The sequence below is a fragment of the Brachionichthys hirsutus genome, chromosome 17 (genome assembly GCF_040956055.1).
Source record: "Brachionichthys hirsutus isolate HB-005 chromosome 17, CSIRO-AGI_Bhir_v1, whole genome shotgun sequence".
Classification (NCBI taxonomy): domain Eukaryota; kingdom Metazoa; phylum Chordata; class Actinopteri; order Lophiiformes; family Brachionichthyidae; genus Brachionichthys; species Brachionichthys hirsutus.
The window spans coordinates 1,397,846-1,420,100 of NC_090913.1; the positions used below are offsets into that span (position 1 = coordinate 1,397,846).

Genomic DNA, 22,255 nt, shown 5'->3' on the forward strand with positions numbered 1-22,255 from the left:
GTGGTGGTTCTCGCTGGAGGAGAAGCGCGGGGGACTCAGGTAAGAGCGGAGGTCTGAGGCTACGGACACATTTTACTTGGTGCAAACTGTATTATTAAGAGATGTACAAATGCTTTTAGCAGCTTTCATTGCAGATTCCTTTGAACCATGGAGCACAGATCACATCCCTCAGCTTACCAGCGAGCAGGATCGTGCAGAACCCCGAGCATGGAGAGATGTGGCATCTGTGGCTGCCGGATTCAGCCGCTCAGCTCGCTCGGCAGTTTCAGAGGACTTGCTGGAGTTCCTGCAGAGTGCAGATAGGAACGAGCGGGACGTGGTGGTTGGACTGTCTAACGCCTGCTGCAAGTGGGGCTGCAGCAAGAGTGAAATTAGCTCTCTGTGCTGAACCCTGAACGCCACCATTTTAGAATCCCAAATCACTCTATGTGTTAGTGTGCATTCAACTTCACATTTACATGTTTAATAAAGCTTTGTTTACTTGGTATCTAAAGTCTCCATTGGATTTTTATATTCTCTGAACTGTGGTTGGACCTCAGTCGGTCATATTTACAGGCACTGAAATCCTGCAGGCTCTGGAGAACTCCGTTGAGCTCATCCATGTCAACACGCCAGCGAGAGCACTGAGGTCGTCAAATGCTTTTAGAGGTACAGAAATCTAAGCTCAAAAACTAAAGGCAACCGCGTTGCTGAGTGGTTGCCCCTAAATTCTGGAACAGCTTAGTTTGAATATTAGATTTTCCCAGATTCTGGAGAAGTGTAGGTCATTGCTAAAGACCCATCTCTTCTCGCTGGCTTTTAACTCAAGTTGAGACGAATATCATGTTTCTGCTGCCTTCACAAGGATGCTGTGCATTAGTAGTGGACAAACAGGTTTGTTGTATCTTCTAAAGCGCTGGATCTATAGATCCAGAAGACAACCCCCCCCCCCCCCTCCCCCCCTCAATTACTGAAAGTGTGCTTTTAGTGAATAACTTCGAAACTACTAATGACATCAATGTGAATCCAGTTGCTAAATATTTGTTTTCATGGTTGAGAAATCTAAAAATATAGATAAAACGTTAGTGTGTAAAAGACACGTAAATATTAGGTTAGCCACATTAAATCCGACTCAGTGAATTAGCCCCAACACTAATAATAACTAATAAAAACACTGAATAATTATAACTACATAATTCAGATTATTTACACCACGATTAGACCAGACAACGGCACTTTTCCCGAGGAGCCTTGAACGCAACACTTTTCCCGAGGAACTTTGAACGCAACACTTTTCCCGAGGAACTTTGAACGCAACACTTTTCCCGAGGAACTTTGAACGCAACACTTTTCCCGAGGAGCCTTGAACGCAACACTGCCGGCACGTCCCTCGACGACGTTATATTGTACACAGACAAGATGGCGGCATTATTGGACGATGAATTTGAAGATGCGCCTGATGTAGAGCCGCTCGAACCGACGCTGAAGAACATCATCGAGCAGAGGTCCCTAAAATGGATATTTGTTGGTGGAAAGGGTGGCGTCGGTAAAACGACATGTAGGTAAGTTTAACCGGAACGCGCATTAGCCTTTTGCTAATGGCTACGTCGTAAGCTAACATAGCTTGTTCACTTTAGCCATCTGTAATAAGTTGACGTGTGCCATTCAGTTATCAATGACATGCGTACGTAACACGAATCTGATCGTTGATTATCGGTGATCTTGCGGTTCTACCGACATTAAAGTTCATCTACCGTCACGGGGGGAAGCTAACATTGTAAAGCGATGTCACTTGCTAACGTTAGCCATCTGTCAAGCCGCGGCGGGGTGACAGTCAGGGTGTCGGCTGGGGCCGATTGCGTCTGTGTTCTGTAAGAACACAAGAATGTAAGAATATAATATTTAAAGGAAGCTTCTGACTTGTGTTTATTCAATAGGCAACTTGCTTGTAACTTACTAGCTAACGTTAGCGGGAAACATCACAGTCGAAGAATAAATAACGCAATCGGAGGCAGCCATTCACCTCGAGCCTTGGCTGTGTCCCTGTCCTGCTTGTAATTCTGTTACATTCAGCTTGTTATTTGAACCGTCCGACCTGTCCGAGATGAAGGCTTGTTGGGGGGGGGGGGGGGGGGGGGGCTCCTCTGAAACGCTTCTAACCCCTCTCCCGTGTCCCGTGTCCCGTGTCCCGTGTCCCGTGTCCCATGTCCAGCTGCAGCTTGGCCGTCCAGCTGGCAGCCGTCAGGGAAAGTGTCCTGATCATCTCCACCGATCCAGCTCATAACATCTCTGATGCGTTTGACCAAAAGTTCTCAAAGGTCCCTACTAAGGTCAAAGGCTACGACAATCTCTTTGCAATGGTAAGTGTCACTGTATTTAGAAAACACACGCGTAGAAAGATGCTACAAAGATTGGCGCGTACACGTGGACATCTTTGTCTTGTTTCTATGGCAACAGATCATTTGTCAAACACACACACACACACACACACAATACGTCTGCCCACTGAATATACAAATGCTGCGCTATTGTCCCGCTGAAAGAGTAATCCAAAGATGGCGGTTCTGTTGCCGAACAAACTGAATGTCGTCACCATCACTCGAGTGTCGTGAGGATATTTGGTCTCGCGTACAAACTATCGTTGTGTAAAACTGTGAATGGCTGGAGACCCTAAATTCCCCGACGGGCCCCCGCCCCCCTGCGTGTAATGTGCTGATCACTGTGTGTGTGTGTGAGGACAGGAGATTGACCCCAGCCTGGGTGTTGCAGAGCTGCCCGATGAGTTCTTCGAGGAGGACAACATGCTCAGCATGGGCAAGAAGATGATGCAGGAGGCCATGAGTGCATTTCCTGGCATCGATGAGGCCATGAGCTACGCAGAGGTCATGAGGTAAGAGGGCGGGGGCTCTGGAAGGCCCAGTCGCGTGTCGGATCACAAAAGCGTCTGCTTTTTCCACAGTAGATTTCTCTATTCATTAAAAATGGCAGCAAGGGCATCAACTCAGTTGTGCCTTTAGGTTAGTGAAAGGCATGAACTTCTCCGTGGTGGTCTTTGACACGGCCCCCACCGGACACACGCTGAGGCTGCTCAACTTCCCCACCATCGTGGAGCGCGGACTCGGGCGCCTCATGCAGATAAAGAACCAGATCAGTCCGTTCATCTCCCAGGTGAGAGGGAGCCGCCCGCCGGCTGCACTCATCCACCAGAGTAGAGGTGGAAGTCTCTCCCTCTCTCCCTCTCTCCCTCTCTCTCTCCCTCTCTCTCTCTCTCCCTCTCTCTCTCTCCCTCTCTCTCTAGATGTGTAACATGCTCGGCCTGGGGGACATGAATGCAGATCAGCTGGCCTCTAAGCTGGAGGAGACGCTGCCGGTCATCCGCTCGGTCAGCGAGCAGTTCAAAGACCCCGTACGTCCCCGTCCCCCCCCGCGTTATCAGAGGTCCTGTTGAACTCTGCCTTCTCTTCATTCACACGAGTCACCGTCCTCCCTCCCTCAGGAACAGACCACCTTCATCTGCGTGTGCATCGCTGAGTTCCTGTCCCTTTACGAGACGGAGCGGCTGATCCAGGAGCTGGCCAAGTGTTGCATCGACACGCACAACATCATCGTCAACCAGCTGGTCTTCCCCGACTCGGAGCGGCCCTGCAGAATGTGTGAAGCGCGCCATAAAATCCAGTCCAAGTATCTGGACCAGGTACGGCTCCGGGGTTTGTTGGTGCTGCTCGTGCGGCCGCGTTGTTCGCGTCGTTCGTGTCGTTCGCATCGTTCGCGTCGTCCTCATCGTCCTCATCAAAGGTGTCTCCTCCACACAGATGGAGGACCTTTATGAAGATTTCCACATAGTCAAGTTGCCGCTCCTGCCTCATGAAGTCCGCGGTGCCGACAAGGTCAACACGTTCTCCAGGCAGCTTCTGGAACCGTACAAGCCCCCTAATAAGTGATCTCCATCCCATGGACCCCCCCCCCCCCCCTTACCGAAGAGGAGCTGCTAATAAAACAAACACTCATAGATGAGCTGCCTTTCCCGAGATGAGGACGGTACTGATTTGTAGTTCTCGTTCCTTTACTTCCTATTTGACGCTTTAGCTCTCTGTAGAAAAGCCTCGTCCTCTCCCCCCCCCCCCCCCGTCGAGTCGAGCTTCGGTCGTGATGATGCTGTGTTCCAGGATAAAGTCTATCTCAGAGGGTTCATGTCTCATCGCTCAACTTTATGTCTTAATCAGGAAATGTCCATTTAAATCTGTCCACTTTGAGGATTTCACAGACAGGTCTGTGGGGGGGGCGGGGGGGGGACTTGTCCGTGGACTTGAGTAACTTCGTTTCAGACCAAGGCCCTTATTATTACAATAAAGTAAATGAGTGTCTGTAGTGTGTCTCTGTCTGTCCCGTCTCCGGGGGTCCTGCTGTGTTGTGGTCGGACTCTCTGGTTTCTACTTCAGCTGAATGGCCTGAAGATTTGAGGCCTCAGAGGGTTTGTTGTTGGAGGCGTGTGGTGCGTCTTGATGTTTGACCATGTGGGGGCGCTGTTGAGTTGCTAGCAGCCGCATTGAGCCTATTCTTATTCAGAACACTGAATGTTGCTGATCCAGCTGTTAGTCGACTCAAGCAGCCGGTGAGAACCGGAAACTCTTTCCTTGGTGCTTTATTTTTTCTAGAACAAAGTTATAAATGATAATTAACCCCCCCAAAGTCTTTGTCTGGTAGCTTTCAGGTTGATACGACCTTTCTTCTGTAGATTTGATTCATATTTGTGTCCATTCGGGGCTTTGGTGGATGTTTTTATTTTTTTTGGTGCCAGGCGGTGCTGATTGGTCACAAACTGAACGACTACTGTACTTTCAGCTTGTCCCGTGAGGGGTCGCCACAGCAACCCAACCCTCTCCACTTCACCCTGTCCTTTGCATCGTCCTCCCCAACACCAGCCACTCTCATGTCCTCCCTCACTACGTCCATGTCTCTTCTCCTGGGTCGACCTCTAACCCTGGTCCCTGGCAGCCCCATCCTCAGCACCCTTCTACACCTTCCCATCTCTCCCCTTCATCACTCTAACATGCTGAATCTGTCTCTGTCTGTCCTGCCTGTACAGATCCTTCTCTCCCTCTTTACTATCTAACCTTCATACAGGTCATCATATGACCTCTGTTTGACCTTTGCCACGTCTACTTTTTCCTTGCGTCTCATCTCCCTGTACTCCTGTTTACTCTCAATGTCCCACGTCTTCTTAGCTAACCTCTTTTCCTGTACACACTTCTGCACTTCCTGGTCAGAAAGGTTATTCTGAAAAAAATGAAGACTGCAAACGTAATTCTTCTATTCAAAAGTGATAACAAACATTGTTTTAATAATTGTAGACCAATTTCCTTGTTGCCTCAATTCTCTAAAGTTCTGGAGAAACTCTTCAACCCTCGACTTGAACAATTCCTTGAGAAACATCAAATAATAAATGAAGGTCAATATGGATTTAGAACAAATAGATCTACTTCCATGGCGATAATTGAAGAAATCACTACTGCACTGGAGCAAAAACGAGTATGCAACTGGTATCTTTATAGATCTTAAAAAAGCTTTTGATTAATCATCCACTTTTACTTAAATTCTTCAGCACTTTATCCTTTGTTCTAAATAACCAAAGCTGCTAAATAAACAGTCATTTTATTACTGCTAGAAAGCTGCATAAATGAAAGTAAAGGCATCCCAATCCGACTCCAGTAAAAGCTCTCTGCTGAATTCCATCCTGGACGCAGCGAGTGTCGCTTCTTAAATTAAATGATCTAGCAGCTCATTTAAAAATGTCTTTGTGGGAGATGAGGTTGGTTGTTGTTTCCATATCGCGTAACGCAAAGGCTCTCCACGCTCCACTTAACGCCAGTTTCATAATTCCCGGTTCCTTCCCGTTCCCCGCCGCTGCGGCCTGTCGCTTGCGGTCCATCACCGAGCCGCGCTCTCCCGGTCGGGGGGCAGCGCTAACGAGCTCCTCCTCCTCTTTGGGGGGATTTGCCCCGGGGCGCACTGACCACTCCAAGCTCCGCGGAGGCTCCGAGGATTAGTGGCCGAGCCTTGATTTAACGGCGCCGACGCCAGAGGATATCATGGCCATCGACACAGAGAACAAACGCCACCGGAGAGCGCAGGGAAGTACACGCACTTCTTCTCTGGTGCCAATTACGCACGGAGACGCGCACAACAGTTGGCGCGTTCATCAAAAACCCAAGAGCGCGGAAGGTAAGGAGACTCTTTTGTGACTTGGTACCAGTGTAGAATGTTCCGACCTGTTTGTTTCCACGCACGCAGCGCTCACTGAGGACCGATGACGGTCACGTACACGGCCCGAGTAGCGAACGCGCGCTTCTGCGGCTTCTCCAAGCTGCTCCTGGCCTGGAAGGGCAGCATCTACAAAGTGCTGTATAAGGAGTTCCTGGCTTTCTTTGCCATGTATGCCGGCATCAGCATCACTTACAGGTAAACCGCTCACAGCCGGCTCGGGGTCATAGGTCAGATGCATGGATTCACCAATCACTGTCTCACCTCCAACCTTCAGATTCTTCCTGCATGATCAGCAGAAGAGGTATTTTGAAAAGCTGGCAATTTATTGCAACCACTACGCCAGCCTCATCCCGATGTCCTTCGTGCTGGGTAAGGGCTGGAGATGCAAGCGATGGGGTTTGATCCCAATCCAGGATGAGCTACACATTAGGACAGAAGTAAAAGTATACAGTCTTCTGAGTCACTGCTTTAATGTATATTTATATTTTACTGCTGTAGATCTGTATGGCTTTGCTAATTCACTTCCATCTACATAAAATATACTAGAAATGTTATACAAGATAATTATTCATTCTAATTAACTCATTATTCTTTGGGACAAAGTATTTTTTCAAATGCTTAATTTCCGCAGAAGAATTTTCTCAACAAATAAAATAATACTTATCACAGCTGGTCCTCGCTGACGGAGTTACGTTCTGAAGACGCCGTAGCTCAACGACAAAGTTAAAGGAAACCCGGATGACAGAAAACTTTTAAAAGTTTTTATATTTGAAGATGTGTATTCCATTTATACTGTACACATGTACGTACTCACTCACAACGCCACAGCCAGTGCATTCCGCGCGTCGTAACATCGATTCCTTAAATCCGAGTCGTTCAGTGAGGACCGCCTGCGTTTACATCCATTACAAGCAGGCATGATGCAACTCACCTTGGAGGCCCCTGAGGCACCTGTAAAGGTGACTCGTTGGTCTCCGCCCTCCTTTCAGGAACCTGGAGGACTTGGTAAAGACCCGTAAGCCCTCGTCCCGATGTGATCCGGGTCTCCTCTGCGCTGCTGCTTGCAGGTTTCTATGTGACGCTGGTGGTGAACCGCTGGTGGAGCCAGTACACCAGCATCCCGCTCCCCGACACCCTCATGTGCATCCTGTCGGGGGGGCTCCGGGGGAGCGACGAGCGAGGCCGCCTGCTGAGGAGAACCATGATGCGCTACGCCAGCCTGTCGGCCCTGCTCATCCTCCGCTCTGTCAGCACGGCTGTGTTCAAACGCTTCCCCACCATGGACCATGTGGTGGAGGCTGGTTAGTCTTTGCTTGCTGGTGATGATGATGACGATGATGATGATGATGAGCGACAGCTGGCGTTTTTGTTGGCTTCATATTGAGAATAGATTCATCCAGCATGCTTTGGTTTGTGCAGGATTCATGTCGAGAGAGGAGCGGAAGAAGTTTGAGGGTCTCCGCTCGCCTTATAACAAATACTGGATCCCCTGCGTTTGGTTCACCAACCTGGTCGCCGTGGCCCGCAGCGAGGGCCGAATCAAAGACGATGATACGCTCAAGCTGCTGCTAGAGGTGCAGCTTTCACACACGGAGCCGCGCCGTCGTTTCCACGGTTACGTACCCGCGGCCGTAGAGCGTCAGGATGAACGGGTCTCTTCTTAACAGGAGCTGAACGCATTCAGAGGGAAATGCAGCATGCTGTTTCACTACGACATGGTCAGCGTTCCCCTGGTCTACACTCAGGTACGCGCTCACCTGTGGATATTCAAATTTGACCCCCCCCGAAGCAATCGCCTCCATCTTTCCCATAGGTGGTGACTTTGGCGGTTTATAGCTTTTTTCTGGTCTGTCTGATCGGTCGCCAGTTCCTGGACCCCACCCAGGGCTATCAAGGTCATGACCTTGACCTCTACGTTCCCATCTTCACCCTGCTGCAGTTCTTCTTCTATGCTGGTTGGCTGAAGGTCAGGAAGAGAGTCACAAGTCAACTATTTTTTAAATACCTGAACATATATATAGCATACGTTTTACGTTCCAAAAGGTTGCAGAACAGCTGATCAATCCGTTTGGAGAAGATGATGACGATTTTGAGACCAACTGGCTGATCGACAGAAACTTCCAGGTTTGTTGATGTTTTACTTTCTTGCATCTTTAAATTATTCTGTCTCTCAGTGTGTGTGTGTGTGTGTGTGTGTGTGTGTGTGTGTGTGTGTGTGTGTGTGCTGTGCACCACAGGTGTCCATGATGGCGGTGGATGAGATGTATGGCGATCTGCCGGTGATGGAGAGAGACCGCTACTGGAACGACTCCAACCCCAGGCCCCCCTACACCGCCGCCACTCTGTTTGTCCTCCGGAAGCCCTCCTTCCAGGGTTCCACCTTCGACATGGCGTGAGTGTCCGGGCGCCGCCTCCTCCTCTACGGCCTGCGTGACTTGAAATGTAAATAATCGTGCCATTTCATGACAGGATCCCCAAAGAGGAGATGCACTTCCAGCCGATGGAGAACATCGCTGAGAACCTGGAGGAGTCTGGGGGCCGTCACCCCAACATGGCCCTCTTCAACCGCCTCCTCAATGCTGCCCCCTCCCCTTCTGGCTTCATGGGAGGGGCTCTTCGCCGCACCTCAGCTCAACTCCAGAGGCTACGCCACTCTCCCAGCACTGACCAGTGCACCAGCGACGATGAAGATGATGACAGTTGTAAAGTGGGTAAAGGTGGGTCTCTGCCATCGGGGCTGGGGCAGGACAGCCAGAGCACCGTGTGCAGCTTCAGGGAGGAGAGGAGTGTGAGAACGCCTCTGATTGATATTTATTTTGGGGCAGATCAAGAGAGGGGAGACGGGCAACGTGCGGTCGATCAGAAGACGATAGGTCAAGTGGAGGGGGAGACAGATGAGGGGCGGCAGACCGGCGAGGCAGAAGCAGATAGCAATATAGTGTCATTGCCTCCTCCCCCGAAGTCCTCAAGAGAGACTTTCACTCGACCATCGTCCGCCATTCCCGTCGCCTCCCGGCCCCCCTCTGCGTTCCCGTTTCACCCCGACTTCCCGTCCAGTCTGGAGCACTGCAGTTCCCAGCCGGCCATCAAGCAGAACAGAGCTGTGTCCCCCATCGTCGAGCCCCGCTTGGGTGGAAACGGCATGTCTCTTCTCGCGGTGCCAACTCATGGTGAGCCTCAGCGTGGGCGTAGCGTGAGCATGGGTTCGGAGCTCGCCGGGCCTCAGGAGGAAACCCCCAGAGGGCCTTTTAGTAAGTGACGTCAGGCGTGAATTTGGAAATGTGCTTTAAACTGGAATCAGCAGCACTTTGGGAGAAAGATGTTTCTGAAAATATAAAAGTATCACATGATCCCACCTCAGGATGCTTGCAAGTCGAATATGAACTGTGGGTCTGCCTGTGCTAAGCTAGGCTAAATACATCCTTCATGTGTTTAGCCTAGCTTAGCACAGACACATTGGAGGCGGAGGGAGATTAGCCTCCGTTAAGAGAGGAGAGACTATTCAAGTGTCTTATTCATTAACATGTTGTATTTCATCAGGGAATCCAAGCACGACATCTAGATCAGGGGTCGGGAACCTTTTTGGCTGAGAGCCACGAACACCACATATTATTAAATGTAATTCCGTGAGAGCCATCAAATATGTTTAAAACTAAATACAAGTAAATGTGTGCATTTTATGTAATAACACCTTTAAAGTATAAGAAGTCTCTGAATTATTTTTAATGACATTGTTATGCTGTGTCTTACCAATAATGAGTATTTCTTACCATTAATGTAACTTCTGCTGCTGCGTGGTTTTGCCGATGTCCTTATGACTACAAAGTGAAAAGTACGATTCTCCTTGTCTTTTTTTCTTTCAGCCATCTTCTCAAAAGGGTTTCTAAAATTAGCGAGCTGACAACGCGATTAAAACGAGGAGTTTACTTCCTGATCTCACGACAGGCCGTTGTGCGGACCCTTTTGCACGTTCGCACATCGACCGCTATTTTCAACAGCAAAATACAGCAACCCGACTTGCCTACGCGATAGATAGATAGATCGATAGATAGATCGATAGATAGATCGATAGATAGATAGACAGACAGGTAGACACACAGGTAGACAGAACAACATGTATGTTTGGCACTTTCCCACTGAAATGACTGGTTTGACACTGTTTCCGACCCGCTATCAATCGCCGTTTGACACTGTTTTGATCCGCTATCAATCGCCGTTTGTCGCTTTCCCAGTGATCATAACGCCGTATATAAGCCGAACTTCCTCTGATCGCTGCGAACCGGCTTTCTAGTCGCCGGTGACCGGAGTGTAACGAAACAATTTTTTTTATAATTAAAGATTTGTCTGCGAGCCAAATGCAGCCATCAAAAGAGCCACATCTGGCACATCCTGACCCCTGGCCTAGATTAATGGAAATGCTAGCTTTCCAGTTTTAGTTTTGGTAGCAGTCTGAACATTCAGACAAAATGGTGATCGTTTTCTTTCTTCACTGTGTTGTCTTTCATTTTTTAATGACAGTGTAAAAATAATTTCTAATGGATTATTGTACACTTTCTAGTGAAACAAATGTAATCTAATAATTCTGTATTAATGTCCAAATGAATTGTTTTGCATGAAAATTGTACCTTACCTGTAGAAATTGATGTATAGATAATCAAGAATGTAACACACAATCTGGTGATGGTGGACGAGTATAGCCGGTATTTATATTAATACAAATAAATACCGGAATCTACGTACCGATTACGACCAGCCAGCAGGGGGCAATAAAGGCAAAGCAGCTTGAGGACACCGTCGTCCCCCAGACAAAAAAAGGTGCTGCTCTTCCATCATGGTTGGACTCCACCCGTGAATGGGTGCTGCAGCTGGGGGTCGGGGGCCCTCCTGGTCCTGGTCCGGGTGGACAGCCTCTGCGTTGACAGGAAAGACAGAACCGGGCCTGGAGCTCTGTCGTGCAGCTGCACAGCTGAGAGCTGCAGCAGGCAAAAACAAGTCAGTTGTTTGTGGAGACAGCATATAATTAGAATCCACGCATGTGAACCGCACTGAGAGGAACCTGCTGGGACTAATAATAAGGGCAGATTCTCCTGTTCCTGCTCCACAGCAGCATAAACATTTACACAGCGGTGAATATGTGCCCGAGGCATCGCTTCTTTCATTAAACAAGAACGTTTGACTAAAATGTCACATGGTCATAGTGGGAGCTTTGGTTGAAGATCAATGTTTGTAGATTAAAGGAAGATTATGTTTGTTCACATCAACCAGATGAGCCTTTGACCAAACGCTGGAAAATAAAAGAGGGACGAAGTGACATGAAAAGTTTCTTGTTTTCTCTTTAAAAAACAAAAACAAAAACAATTTCATTATGAAAAGAGTTTCAGAACAACAATAGGACAGTGGCGTGTCTGGATGCGCGCACAATATCAATGGTTGCCAAGGTAGAAAAACAAACACAACATGAACAGGATAAACACCCAGAAAGACAAACCGCTTCCAGACTCACATTCCAGGCCTGATGCGTCTGACCTCTCAGCAAAACAAACCAACAACATGGTCATAAACAAACCAACAACATGGTAATAAACAAACTAACATGGTAATAAACAACCCAACAACATGGTCATAAACAAACCAACAACATGGTAATAAACAAACCAACAACATGGTCATAAACAAACCAACAACATGGTAATAAACAAACTAACAACATGGTAATAAACAAACTAACATGGTCATAAACAAACTAACTAACATGGTAATAAACAAACTAACAACATGGTAATAAACAAACCAACAATATGGTAGTAAACAAACCAACAACATGGTAATAAACAAACTAACAACATTGAAATAAACAAACTAACAACATGGTAATAAACAAACTAACAACATGGTAATAAACAAACTAACATGGTAATAAACAAATCAACAACATGGTAATAAACAAACTAACATGGTCATAAACAAACCAACAACATGGTCATAAACAAACCAACAACATGGTCATAAACAAACCAACAACATGGTAATAAATAAACTAACATGGTAATAAACATACTAACAACATGGTAATAAACAAACTAACATGGAAATAAACTAATAACATGGTAATAAACAAACTAACATGGTAATAAACAAACTAACTAACATGGTAATAAACAAACCAACAACATGGTAATAAACAAACTAACATGGTAATAAACGAACTAACATGGTAATAAACAAACAAACTAACATGGTAATAAACAAACCAACAACATGGTAATAAACAAACTAACATGGTAATAAACAAACCAACAACATGGTAATAGGAATAATGCATTTCTTTCCTGACACTCACCATGTTTGTCCACGCTGTCATGATGAGCTTCTCCTCCTCTTCCCATGTCCTCATATCTTCATCCTGTGTTTCAGTTGAAAGGCCATTTTAGCAAAGTCCGTTAATGGCATCAAATGAAACATCCAACATCACGTTCAGAGTCTGGAGACTGAAACTTACCTCTGGGGCTGCTGCCATCGTGGGAAGAAGCGGCCTGCTCTTCTGGTTGCCCACATATTTCTAGAACAAATCGAAAGTAAATATGAACAAGGGAAAATGTGTGTGACTGCGGTAACCCAACAGCTTCCCGGTCGTCCCCCCCCCCCCCCCGGGTTCAGGCAGAACAATACGGAGAGGCCCTGCAGGCTTTAGTGCTCTGTTACTCCCCAGCATCCTGCTGACGCGGTGACATTGGGGTGACATTGAGGTGACATTGGCCGTCGGGTTGTTTCCGCGTTCAGTTTCACATCAGTGCAGAAATCCAGACCCAATAAATGATCCGAAAAGTGTTATACAAAATATTTCTGTTCCGTTGCATCACACACACACACACACACACACACACACACGCTCGTGTTTCCACAGATAGAAACATTGTGCGTGTTTGTGTGCGTCACTCTCAGTTTCAGCCCCCCAGATGCGCTAAAGTTCCCCCATTATCGCCTGATAATCAGAGGTCAGCGGCGGCCTGTCGGAGGACGTGAAGCGTCCGGCCACGCGTGGCTACCCCCCCTCCCTGAAGCAACACATTCCGCTCTGCGCGCTGGCTTCAGGGGAAATGCGGTTTGTGTTTTTGTCATTAAGCGTCAACACAAGTGTGGAGGAGGATTTCAGTCAATTGCGTTTGTGTCTTTTCTCTGGAAGAGGAGGTCAGCGGGCGGCCTTACTGAAAGTTACTCTCACCGCACGGTAACGTGTGTTTGCACAATCCACTTAGCACAGTCAGCTCTTTCACTTTGCAAGTGAAAAGACGCGAAGGGAAGAAGCGTTCTGTCATTCTTCCATATTCATGGATCAGACGTGCAGCAGATCCTGTGAAAGCTCGAGTAGCTCCTCCATCAAACTCGTTTTCAATCACACTTGATTTTAGAATAAAGAGGGAATCCTTTTCTCCTTCCTTTTTCTATTACGGAGATTTGGAATCACTGAAAGTCCACGAGGGATCGAAACGTAGAAATGATTCGATGATGATTCCACGAACGATGCGAAAATAGATTAGATCTTCAATTCGCTCTTATTTTGTCAAGACAATGAAAAGAGTTTCTGTAAATACACCATAAAAGCTTGTGTATGTTTGTGTTAGTCCAACAACAAACAGACACACAGTGTGTGTCACACACGAACAGAGCATGTACACACACACACACACACACACTGTGTGTGTGTGTGTGTGTGTGTACAATTTGGGCACTCCCTGCTTCGTGACGTAGACCCGTCTGCCTGGTTCTACAGGGTGTGTATTTATGTGTGTGTGTGTGTGTGTGTGTGTCTCAAAGCAACTAAAATGTAAAACTGCTCCCTTAGATCTAGAGTCACAGACTGACAGCAGCTTCACCGACAATGTTCTGTATCCTAAAATCATCAGGAATAAAGATTAACGAAGAATTGTGTTTACTCTTCTTTAATCTTTATTGTGTTCTTGTACGTTTGCTCTTCTCGTTGTTTTCGCCTGAACATTTCTGTACATTTCCAGCATGTTAAACAGATTTAGCTTTTTAGTCGAGTCCTGAACAAACAACCACAAACGGCAAACATTCAGTTATTAAATGTGTACCTGCAGGTAAAGCAGGACAGACGGACAAAACCACTCAGCGGACGCCATGCAGTGACAAAAGGCCTTTCACGATGCTCTGCTTGTTACACCTACAGCACCTGAATATCAATATCAGTATCAATACGTCAATATTTCCTGAGATGGGTGCAGCAAGTCTCCAAAGCGTGTCTTGGACCAGGGGCTGAACCCGAGGAGCCGTAGCCATCAGCAGAACGTGCTCGTTCTCTTCAGCCCGCTGGCGCGAGCTCACGGTTACGTGATGATAGCCAACAGCGTTATATTTAAAACAACCTCTCAGATGCGGCTCCAGAGGATCAGAGCGTTGAAATCGAATTAGGAGGAGTCCACGCTTTAATGAGTTTAATGCAGATATCGTTTTTGGTAGGGGGCTGGTTGGCGGTGGAAATGAAGAGAGAACCCAACACGTCATGTTCGGTGTCGAATCGTTCCTACGTTCCCGTGTGGGGGCTCCACGGCGGGGCCGTGATGGAGGACTCCGCTGTCTAGGAAGGTAACCGGCTTATCTGGTAGCTCCGGGAGCGACTTAATGACATCAGGCGTAACTCCCTGTTTAACCTGTTCTACCCAAACAGGATAATGTTACAGAGTCACGTTCATTTACGCTGCATCTCTAAATTCATTGCGATGCCTCTTTAAAGGTGAGAACATTTCCTCCAAGTTAAATCTGATTACAAAGTGGCGCATAATTTGATTATGTCACCCACTACAGGTAAAAACACAAAGACGCAGCGTAAATGTAAATGCATGACGCGTCGGCCGGTTGTGTCTGGGCTGCAGCGGTCAGCGGGAGCAAAATGTCTTAATCCTTATAAAACAAACATCTCATTCAGACTGCAGGTTATTATCCAGACTTCATGCATGGGCGGCTCGCAAACACACTGAGGGCACAGCAGAACCAAGCAGGACCGGACATGAAAGGGACGGTGGGTTAGGGTCGCTGCCGACTGTTAATATGAACATTTACAGTTTCACACCAAGAAAGGCTGACCAATGACGGCCATGCATTTCTGCAATATGGCAGAAATGGAAGCCCAGCGAGGATGTCAACAGAGGGTGTGATCAGGCTGTGTCAGCAACAACAGCTGACAGACGATTACATGCTGAGGGATATTATAGGAGGGTTGCAGCACATAAACCCTTCATTTCACAGATGATCTCACAAGAAAGTCAAACCCTAACCACAGACGCTGCGGCGAGGCCCTGAGCAGAACGCTCCGTCCGGGAGCCCGTCTCCTGGATTAAGAGGACATTCAGTGACTTGGTGAATCTTCCCGTTTGCAGTCTGCCCACTTCTTTGAGTGTGTGCTTTTATTCTTTCCTTTGTTGTTTCTGGTTTGGGTTCAGATTTTCCTATAATTAGATGTTTGATACCTTTAAAGCATCACACACACTTTTACAGTCTGTAGCTAAGCTACGTGGTTTTATAACCAGCCGTATATTTACTGCACAGGTGTGAGAACAGCATCAATTTCTCCTCTACTTGCCCAGACCTCAAGCACAACGGCATTAAGTGCTTTATTTTTGGTCTTCGCTGAGTCGCTGTGGCGGAATGAAAACATCTGCTTTGAGTTGCTCCTTTAATCGAGCTCTTTACGGCCATGTTTAAACACAGCAACAGCCATACGGCCCTGCAAAGGGCATCACTCCAGGATGACACATCCTAACGGGTGGAGAGGGGAGGGGTGAGTCGTTAGGGGGGGCTCCTCACCCCGACCTCTCCTCCTCCTCCTTCGTATTCCTTCTGTTTTGCCTGTTCTCATGTCACCCCTGGGCTTCCTGATGGATGATGACAGTAACGGCTGTCCGCCATCCCACCCCCCCCCCTCCCCATCCGCCCCCACCCCTCCTGCTCCATCCCACTCCTGCCTCCCCCATCAGTCTGCCCCTCTTCAGCGCTGACCACTGTGACCTCGTACTTGAAGTCGTTGCCCGACGGCTCGGCTCAGAGCTTCTTTGGGGGTGAAATGTCTGAACCCAGATGTCAAACGCACATCTGGGACATGATCCGCCGCCCATCCTCGACTCTCCGGAGGGTGCTGCAAAGACGTCAACAGAAGACAAACAGCACGCATCAAAACTTGTCCTGCGACTAGACTGAAAAGTTTTTAGAATGAGTCACCGAGACGTGTTAAAGGCAGCTTTCACGCTGCTGTTGGACGGCATGGCGTCCGCTAAGACGCACACGCATGCACACACACACACTCACAACCCCCCCATGCATGAACTCATCGAACGAGACAAAGGTAATCCGACTCGGTCGTGAAACGCTGACACGGGTCGGTAATGATGAAATAAACTTTATAAAACAGCAGAAGAGAGCGGAGAGGGGGGGGGGGGGGGGGGGGGGGCATGACTTATTCATGCTGTCAGCGGAGACAGTGGCGAAGTCACCGGAGTGTAAATAATCACACGTGTCACATAAATATAAAGCCATGATGACCTCATTTTACCACACAACTCCCTCTACACACACTCTCTAAGAAACGCCACATGCTCTGCGGCTGGCACACACACACACACACACACACACACACACGTACACACACACACATACACACGCACACCTGCACACACACACATTATAATGTGGATAAAGGAAAAGTGAGACTTTTAAACCTGGAATTAGACCAGCAGTGGAAACATAAGATAAAGCTTGAAGGCAGTAAGGAACTATGTTTTAATGTATATATACATATATATATTTATGTACTTTAAAGAAAATTTACTGTGCACATTATTCAGGATAAGGAATTAAATCTATCCATCTTATTCAGGTAAATACAAAATGAAACTTTAGTCAGTGAAGAGTTGCTGCACACAACGTTCCACAACACCTGGCTGGTACCACGGCAACCGCAGCCAATAAGCCCTCAAACACAGAGAAAGGTGCACGACTTCCAGCCCCTCCTGGGTCTGATTGGATGAGCTACAACATTCCAATGGGCAGATACTCCCACCGTTCAAATCTGAAATTCCCTGGAATATTCTCCCTCCTTTTCACAGAAAAGAAGTAAACCCAGGTGGGGAGTTTGATTTTCCCACAGCCTCGCAGCCACACACAAGCTAAACGAGCCCTCTAACAGAACGCAGATGTGTCTGGCCTGTGGTGGCGGCCATGAGGGAATTCACCCGGTAGACACAAAGAGTGTTTCTGTCTTCTTTTCATGCCTTCTGATAACAATAGTTTCTTATCATGTTTCCAGAACTCTCTGCTCGTGATCCCTCGAGGCGGCGGGACAGGTCCTCTCTCGATTCCTCGCCTCAGGCCGACCTGAATCCAGAACAGGAGGTCGATCATGTCTCGCCTCTGTCTTCCGCCTGTGTTCGTGGCGGTTCTTGTCTCGTCTTGCTGCCTGTTGTTTTGCAGCGCAGGAGCCAAGAGAGGTGATCTCATCTGCACCTCGCTCCTCAACCCCCGCTCCAAAAACAACATTGTATTTATTTGACCAAAATAGCCACCTCGGGCTGGAAAAACCCTCCTCGAGACAAACAGAAACAGGCCCCGACTTTCCTAGGAAGCCTGTCTGAGCTTTTGGGAGACAACAGCCGCGGGTCACCAGAACCAGAGTCTGTGCTTACTGCAGCAGGAATAATCAAAGCTGAGCGGCTGAACAACAGGAGCGCTACACCTGTGTGGCGCTATACCTGTGTGGCGCGACACCTGTGTGGCGCGACACCTGTGTGGCGCTATACCTGTGTGGCGCGACACCTGTGTGGCGCTATACCTGTGTGGCGCGACACCTGTGTGGCGCTATACCTGTGTGACGTCACACCTGTGTGGCGTGACACCTGTGTGGTGCTACACCTGTGTGACGCTACACCTGTGTGAAGTCACGCCTGTGTGGCGTGACACCTGTGTGGCGCTATACCTGTGTGACGTCACACCTGTGTGGCGTGACACCTGTGTGGTGCTACACCTGTGTGAAGTCACGCCTGTGTGGCGTGACACCTGTGTGGCGCTATACCTGTGTGACGTCACGCCTGTGTGGCGTGACACCTGTGTGGCGCTATACCTGTGTGACGTCACACCTGTGTGGCGTGACACCTGTGTGGTGCTACACCTGTGTGAAGTCACACCTGTGTGGCGTGACACCTGTGTGGCGCTATACCTGTGTGAAGTCACACCTGTGTGGCGCGACACCTGTGTGGCGTGACACCGTCTAGGAGTCAAACGATGGCGGGGGCTGAGTGGCCGACGGCCACTAATTCTAAGGAGAGCGTTTCGTTTTTGTGTGCTTCCTCTTCAGTGGGACGTTTACTGTCAGCCTGTCTATTTGTTTGTTTATAGCAAACATGTAAACAAGCTCCTCTGTGTCGCTTTGCACACCAAAGTCATCAGAGTGGATCTTCCCAGCAAATACATCAGAATCAATTATTGCTTTGGAATTTCCTTCTATTTAAACAGATATTCAAAAATCTGCCTGACATTTCTGTGATCGGTGCGTTCAGGGACTGAACTTTTGATGGCGCAGCTCTCATCTCTAGCAATCTGGAAGAGTTTGTTGGACAACCAGGAGACAGAGACGTAGTCCAGAGTCAGGACCAGGAGACAGAGACGTAGTCCTAAACCCATCTCTGGGCATCCTTGAGATCAGTCCCCCACCCAGAACCCCCATAGAGATGGTGTCTGCCCCCTATCGATGTTTGTCCACAGACCTGCCCTGAAACCTGGAGAAACACACAAACGCAAACAAACACAACATTCACAGACTAGCAAACATTGACCTTCCCCTACTCCTCCAAGGAGGAGGAGGAGGAGGGAGAAATGGAAGTATTAAAAACACATTCCACTTCCCGTAAAGCTGGGAGAAGGAGGAATGAGTCACTGGCGCAGTTTCAAACAGATCCTTTTAAGTTTCCAACACGTCGACTTTGAGCGGTCGGCCTCCGAGGGTCCCGCCGGCCGGAGGTCGTTCAAGGTGCTTCTCGCGTTCCTTCGTGCCCACCCACTTCCACTTCACTGAAAGCATCATCACCAAGTTCAACTGCAGGTTACCTCAAATAGAAAACAGAACGTTTTTGGTAGATAATAGAAAATCTGCGTAAAACAAATGATGGTTGCTCAAAACAAACACACAACCGCAAAATGACACACATAATCACACATCATGCACGCTCCCTCTGTGACCGTTTAATCACAGCGGGGTGTTCGCAATAAACCTCCATTGTGTGTGTTTCCTCCCACAATGATGTCAGCAAGTGATTTTACTGTAAAGTCAAATTGCAAAACACCATCTGTGGGGACGTCCTTCTCCATTTCTTTCATCTTCCCTTCTCCTCCCATCAGTGCAGACGGAGGCCAGACTCAAACCCATGACATGATGCGGGTTTTCCATGTGGTTCCCAGGTAGAACTCCACACACACACACTTCCATGGTATCGGTTCCCTATCAGCTCCTCCGATGGTGAGGCGTTGTGTTGATCTGCTGCTTCCTCTTCACTTGTCGTATCTCAACCCGAAACTCTGACGAGCTTTTCTCCTTTGGACAGTGAGCGGATTGGGTGAGTCTTTTCGCGTTCATGGAATCAATTCAAAAGTTGCTAAGTGCTAATAATGAATCACAACAGCATTCCCAACCAGGACACAGGCAGACATATCCGGTTAAAGGATGTCCTGTGTGTGTCCTTAAAAACACAGCATCCATAATCAGGTGACAAAAAGGACAAACAATGTATAATAAAAAAGAGCATCTGCAAGACATGAGGGGTTTGAAATGTATAAAGTTTGGGATGAAGTTGTGATCTTGAGTCATCAGAGGCCCATGTTCAGGTCCGGGCAGCTCCGCGGGACAAATCGACACACACAGACCCACAAAGGCTCACATGTAAATACACACAAACACATCCAGACGATTACACACTCTCTTTACTCTCCCTCGAACACACACACACACACACACACACACACACGCCTTCTGCATTGGCTGCTCTCAGGGGGACAGCAGTGACTCAGAGCGAGTCATACACACACATCACCATCTCTCACGTACACACAAACACTCGCCGAAATGCCAAACTGCAGTAAACTTGATTGGCCGTGGTTCTGCGAGCGCTTCCAGAGGACGGGGAGTTTTATATTTAGACTGAGGGTGAACCAAATTGTTATCAATGAATCAATAAATGATATATCCATCAGTTCTGAGGGGAACCGTGCAGGCCTTTTTTTGATGCTGCATCAATACGACGAGATAAAGCCTCAAGCAGGACGCAAGCTTTTCATCATAAGGCCAAAAACGATGAGATCAATTGTAGAACACGCTCCTCTTTGTCCCCCAACATTCAGACGTGGAAATAAGGCGGGAGCCGAGGCGCCGCTGGAGCGCGGCTGTTGGAGTAATGTAGGTTGTGGGTGCCTTAAAGCGACGGAGGAGAAAGGATTCGGGCTGAGTTTACCATCCACCCCCATCCTCAAGAAAAACCATTAATCTGAGACTCCCTCACGGGGTTTTACTGCCTGTAAGAATAAACCGTACAAGAGCAAAGCTGCTAACACTGATATCAGAGACTGGAACGCGTTGGATGGTCGGAGCGGATCGAAAGGAAAGGAAAGGAAAGGAAAATGGATGGATGAGGAGGTGAGGAAGGGCAGAGAGCTGGCATGGCTTGTATGCGTCATTGAAGCTATTCTAAGATGCACAAATGCTCTGCCTCTCGCTCTCTCTCTCTCTCTCTCTCTCTCTGTCTCTCTCGCTCTCTCTCTCTCTCTCTCTCTCTGTCTCTCTCGCTCTCTCTCTCTCGCTCTCCCCCTCACACACACTTTGGCAGGCTTTGGTGGTTTCCCTGACAACAGATGAGAGGCAGCGGTTGTGCAGATCTGACCTGACCCCCCCCATACTGGAGGGGAGTCCCGTTGAAGCTCACTGGCTCTCGTCTCATCGAAGCAGATCTAATAAATAGCTAATAAATGTATTCATCATCATCATCATCAAGCAAAACAAAACATGGATAGAAGGACGATGGAGATCTGTTTGGCCACACAGTAATGCAATATTCTAACTGCCTCTAATCAATTCTCCGATCACCCAACGGCGAGATAAAGGTATAAAAGCAGAAATTTATCTGGGCTCTCAGTGGAACTCAGGTTTGCTCGCCAGAATTCATTCCACACTTTCCATCTCCTGATTAGCGACACTCATTTATTGTATTTGATTAACTATTCTCAGAGGATGCTTCTTCGAAAAGAACACACTGGGTGTAGCGTCCTAGTGTCTCAGTCACACACACACAGACACACACACGCAAATACACGATGCCCCCACCTACACTTCACTACAGGAAGTCGAGCGTTTCCGTCTGCATCCGGCACAGGATGCGAGGCGAGCGACTCTCCGCATCTGAGTCTATTATGAATGAGCGCTGGTCTCTCTCTCTGAACCACAGTCTCTTTCGCTCTATCACCAGATCCAATCATGTTTACATGATGCATATAAGAGAAGTAAAATGATTCGTGTGCTCTACATTCATGCAATGAAGCCTTCAGATTGAACCTGGAAACTATATTGATTGTGATAAATGATTATTAGCCTCGATAACTGACACGCTCAGCTAACCCAGACGTAAACACCACCTACAGCCGTAACCTTAAACGTAGTTTATGTTCAGGGAGGGGCCACTGATCAGAGCCGTGCGGGCCGGATCTTAATCTGGACTGAAACACGGACCACTCAGGAGCTTCGGGGTCCTGATGCTGCTCCGCTTCATCTTCTGAATCCCTTTCTGCTCGGAAACATGGCCTTCTTTCCACAGGAGGGTGATTGTGCTGGACACACCTATTTGCCCCTGCAGTTTAAACGTGGGCCGAGCCCCCCCCCGGACAGAATTCTATAAACACTATTTGTGCACGAAAAACAGCCCAAGGACAAGCAGCATGCTCGGCAGAGCACACATAATGCATCTAC

The 22,255-nt window shown here is 48.0% G+C and overlaps 3 protein-coding genes across 3 annotated transcripts in view; all 3 read left to right on the forward strand.

The window, feature by feature from the left end:
• The window catches only part of LOC137906644 (relaxin-3-like), a 524-nt gene extending 136 nt beyond the window's left edge, over positions 1-388 (forward strand). The window contains exons 1-2 of the mRNA XM_068750932.1: positions 1-51; positions 159-388. The exon at positions 1-51 is cut by the window's left edge and continues 136 nt beyond it. Coding sequence (XP_068607033.1) covers positions 1-51; positions 159-388 — 281 coding nt within the window. The remainder of the gene's footprint in view (positions 52-158) is intronic.
• Positions 389-1,344: 956 nt separating this feature from the next.
• Positions 1,345-4,157, forward strand: get3 (guided entry of tail-anchored proteins factor 3, ATPase). Its single transcript, XM_068750692.1, has 7 exons — positions 1,345-1,541; positions 2,192-2,339; positions 2,721-2,869; positions 2,997-3,147; positions 3,278-3,385; positions 3,476-3,673; positions 3,792-4,157. The coding sequence occupies exons 1-7, from the start codon at positions 1,399-1,401 to the stop codon at positions 3,918-3,920; spliced, it is 1,026 nt and encodes a 341-aa protein (XP_068606793.1). The 5' UTR covers positions 1,345-1,398; the 3' UTR covers positions 3,921-4,157.
• Positions 4,158-6,286: 2,129 nt separating this feature from the next.
• Positions 6,287-9,524, forward strand: best2 (bestrophin 2). The gene is made up of 9 exons (XM_068750809.1): positions 6,287-6,438; positions 6,518-6,612; positions 7,311-7,544; positions 7,663-7,817; positions 7,911-7,988; positions 8,057-8,209; positions 8,287-8,367; positions 8,481-8,635; positions 8,713-9,524. The coding sequence occupies exons 1-9, from the start codon at positions 6,287-6,289 to the stop codon at positions 9,500-9,502; spliced, it is 1,893 nt and encodes a 630-aa protein (XP_068606910.1). The 3' UTR covers positions 9,503-9,524.
• The last annotated feature ends 12,731 nt before the right edge of the window (positions 9,525-22,255 follow it).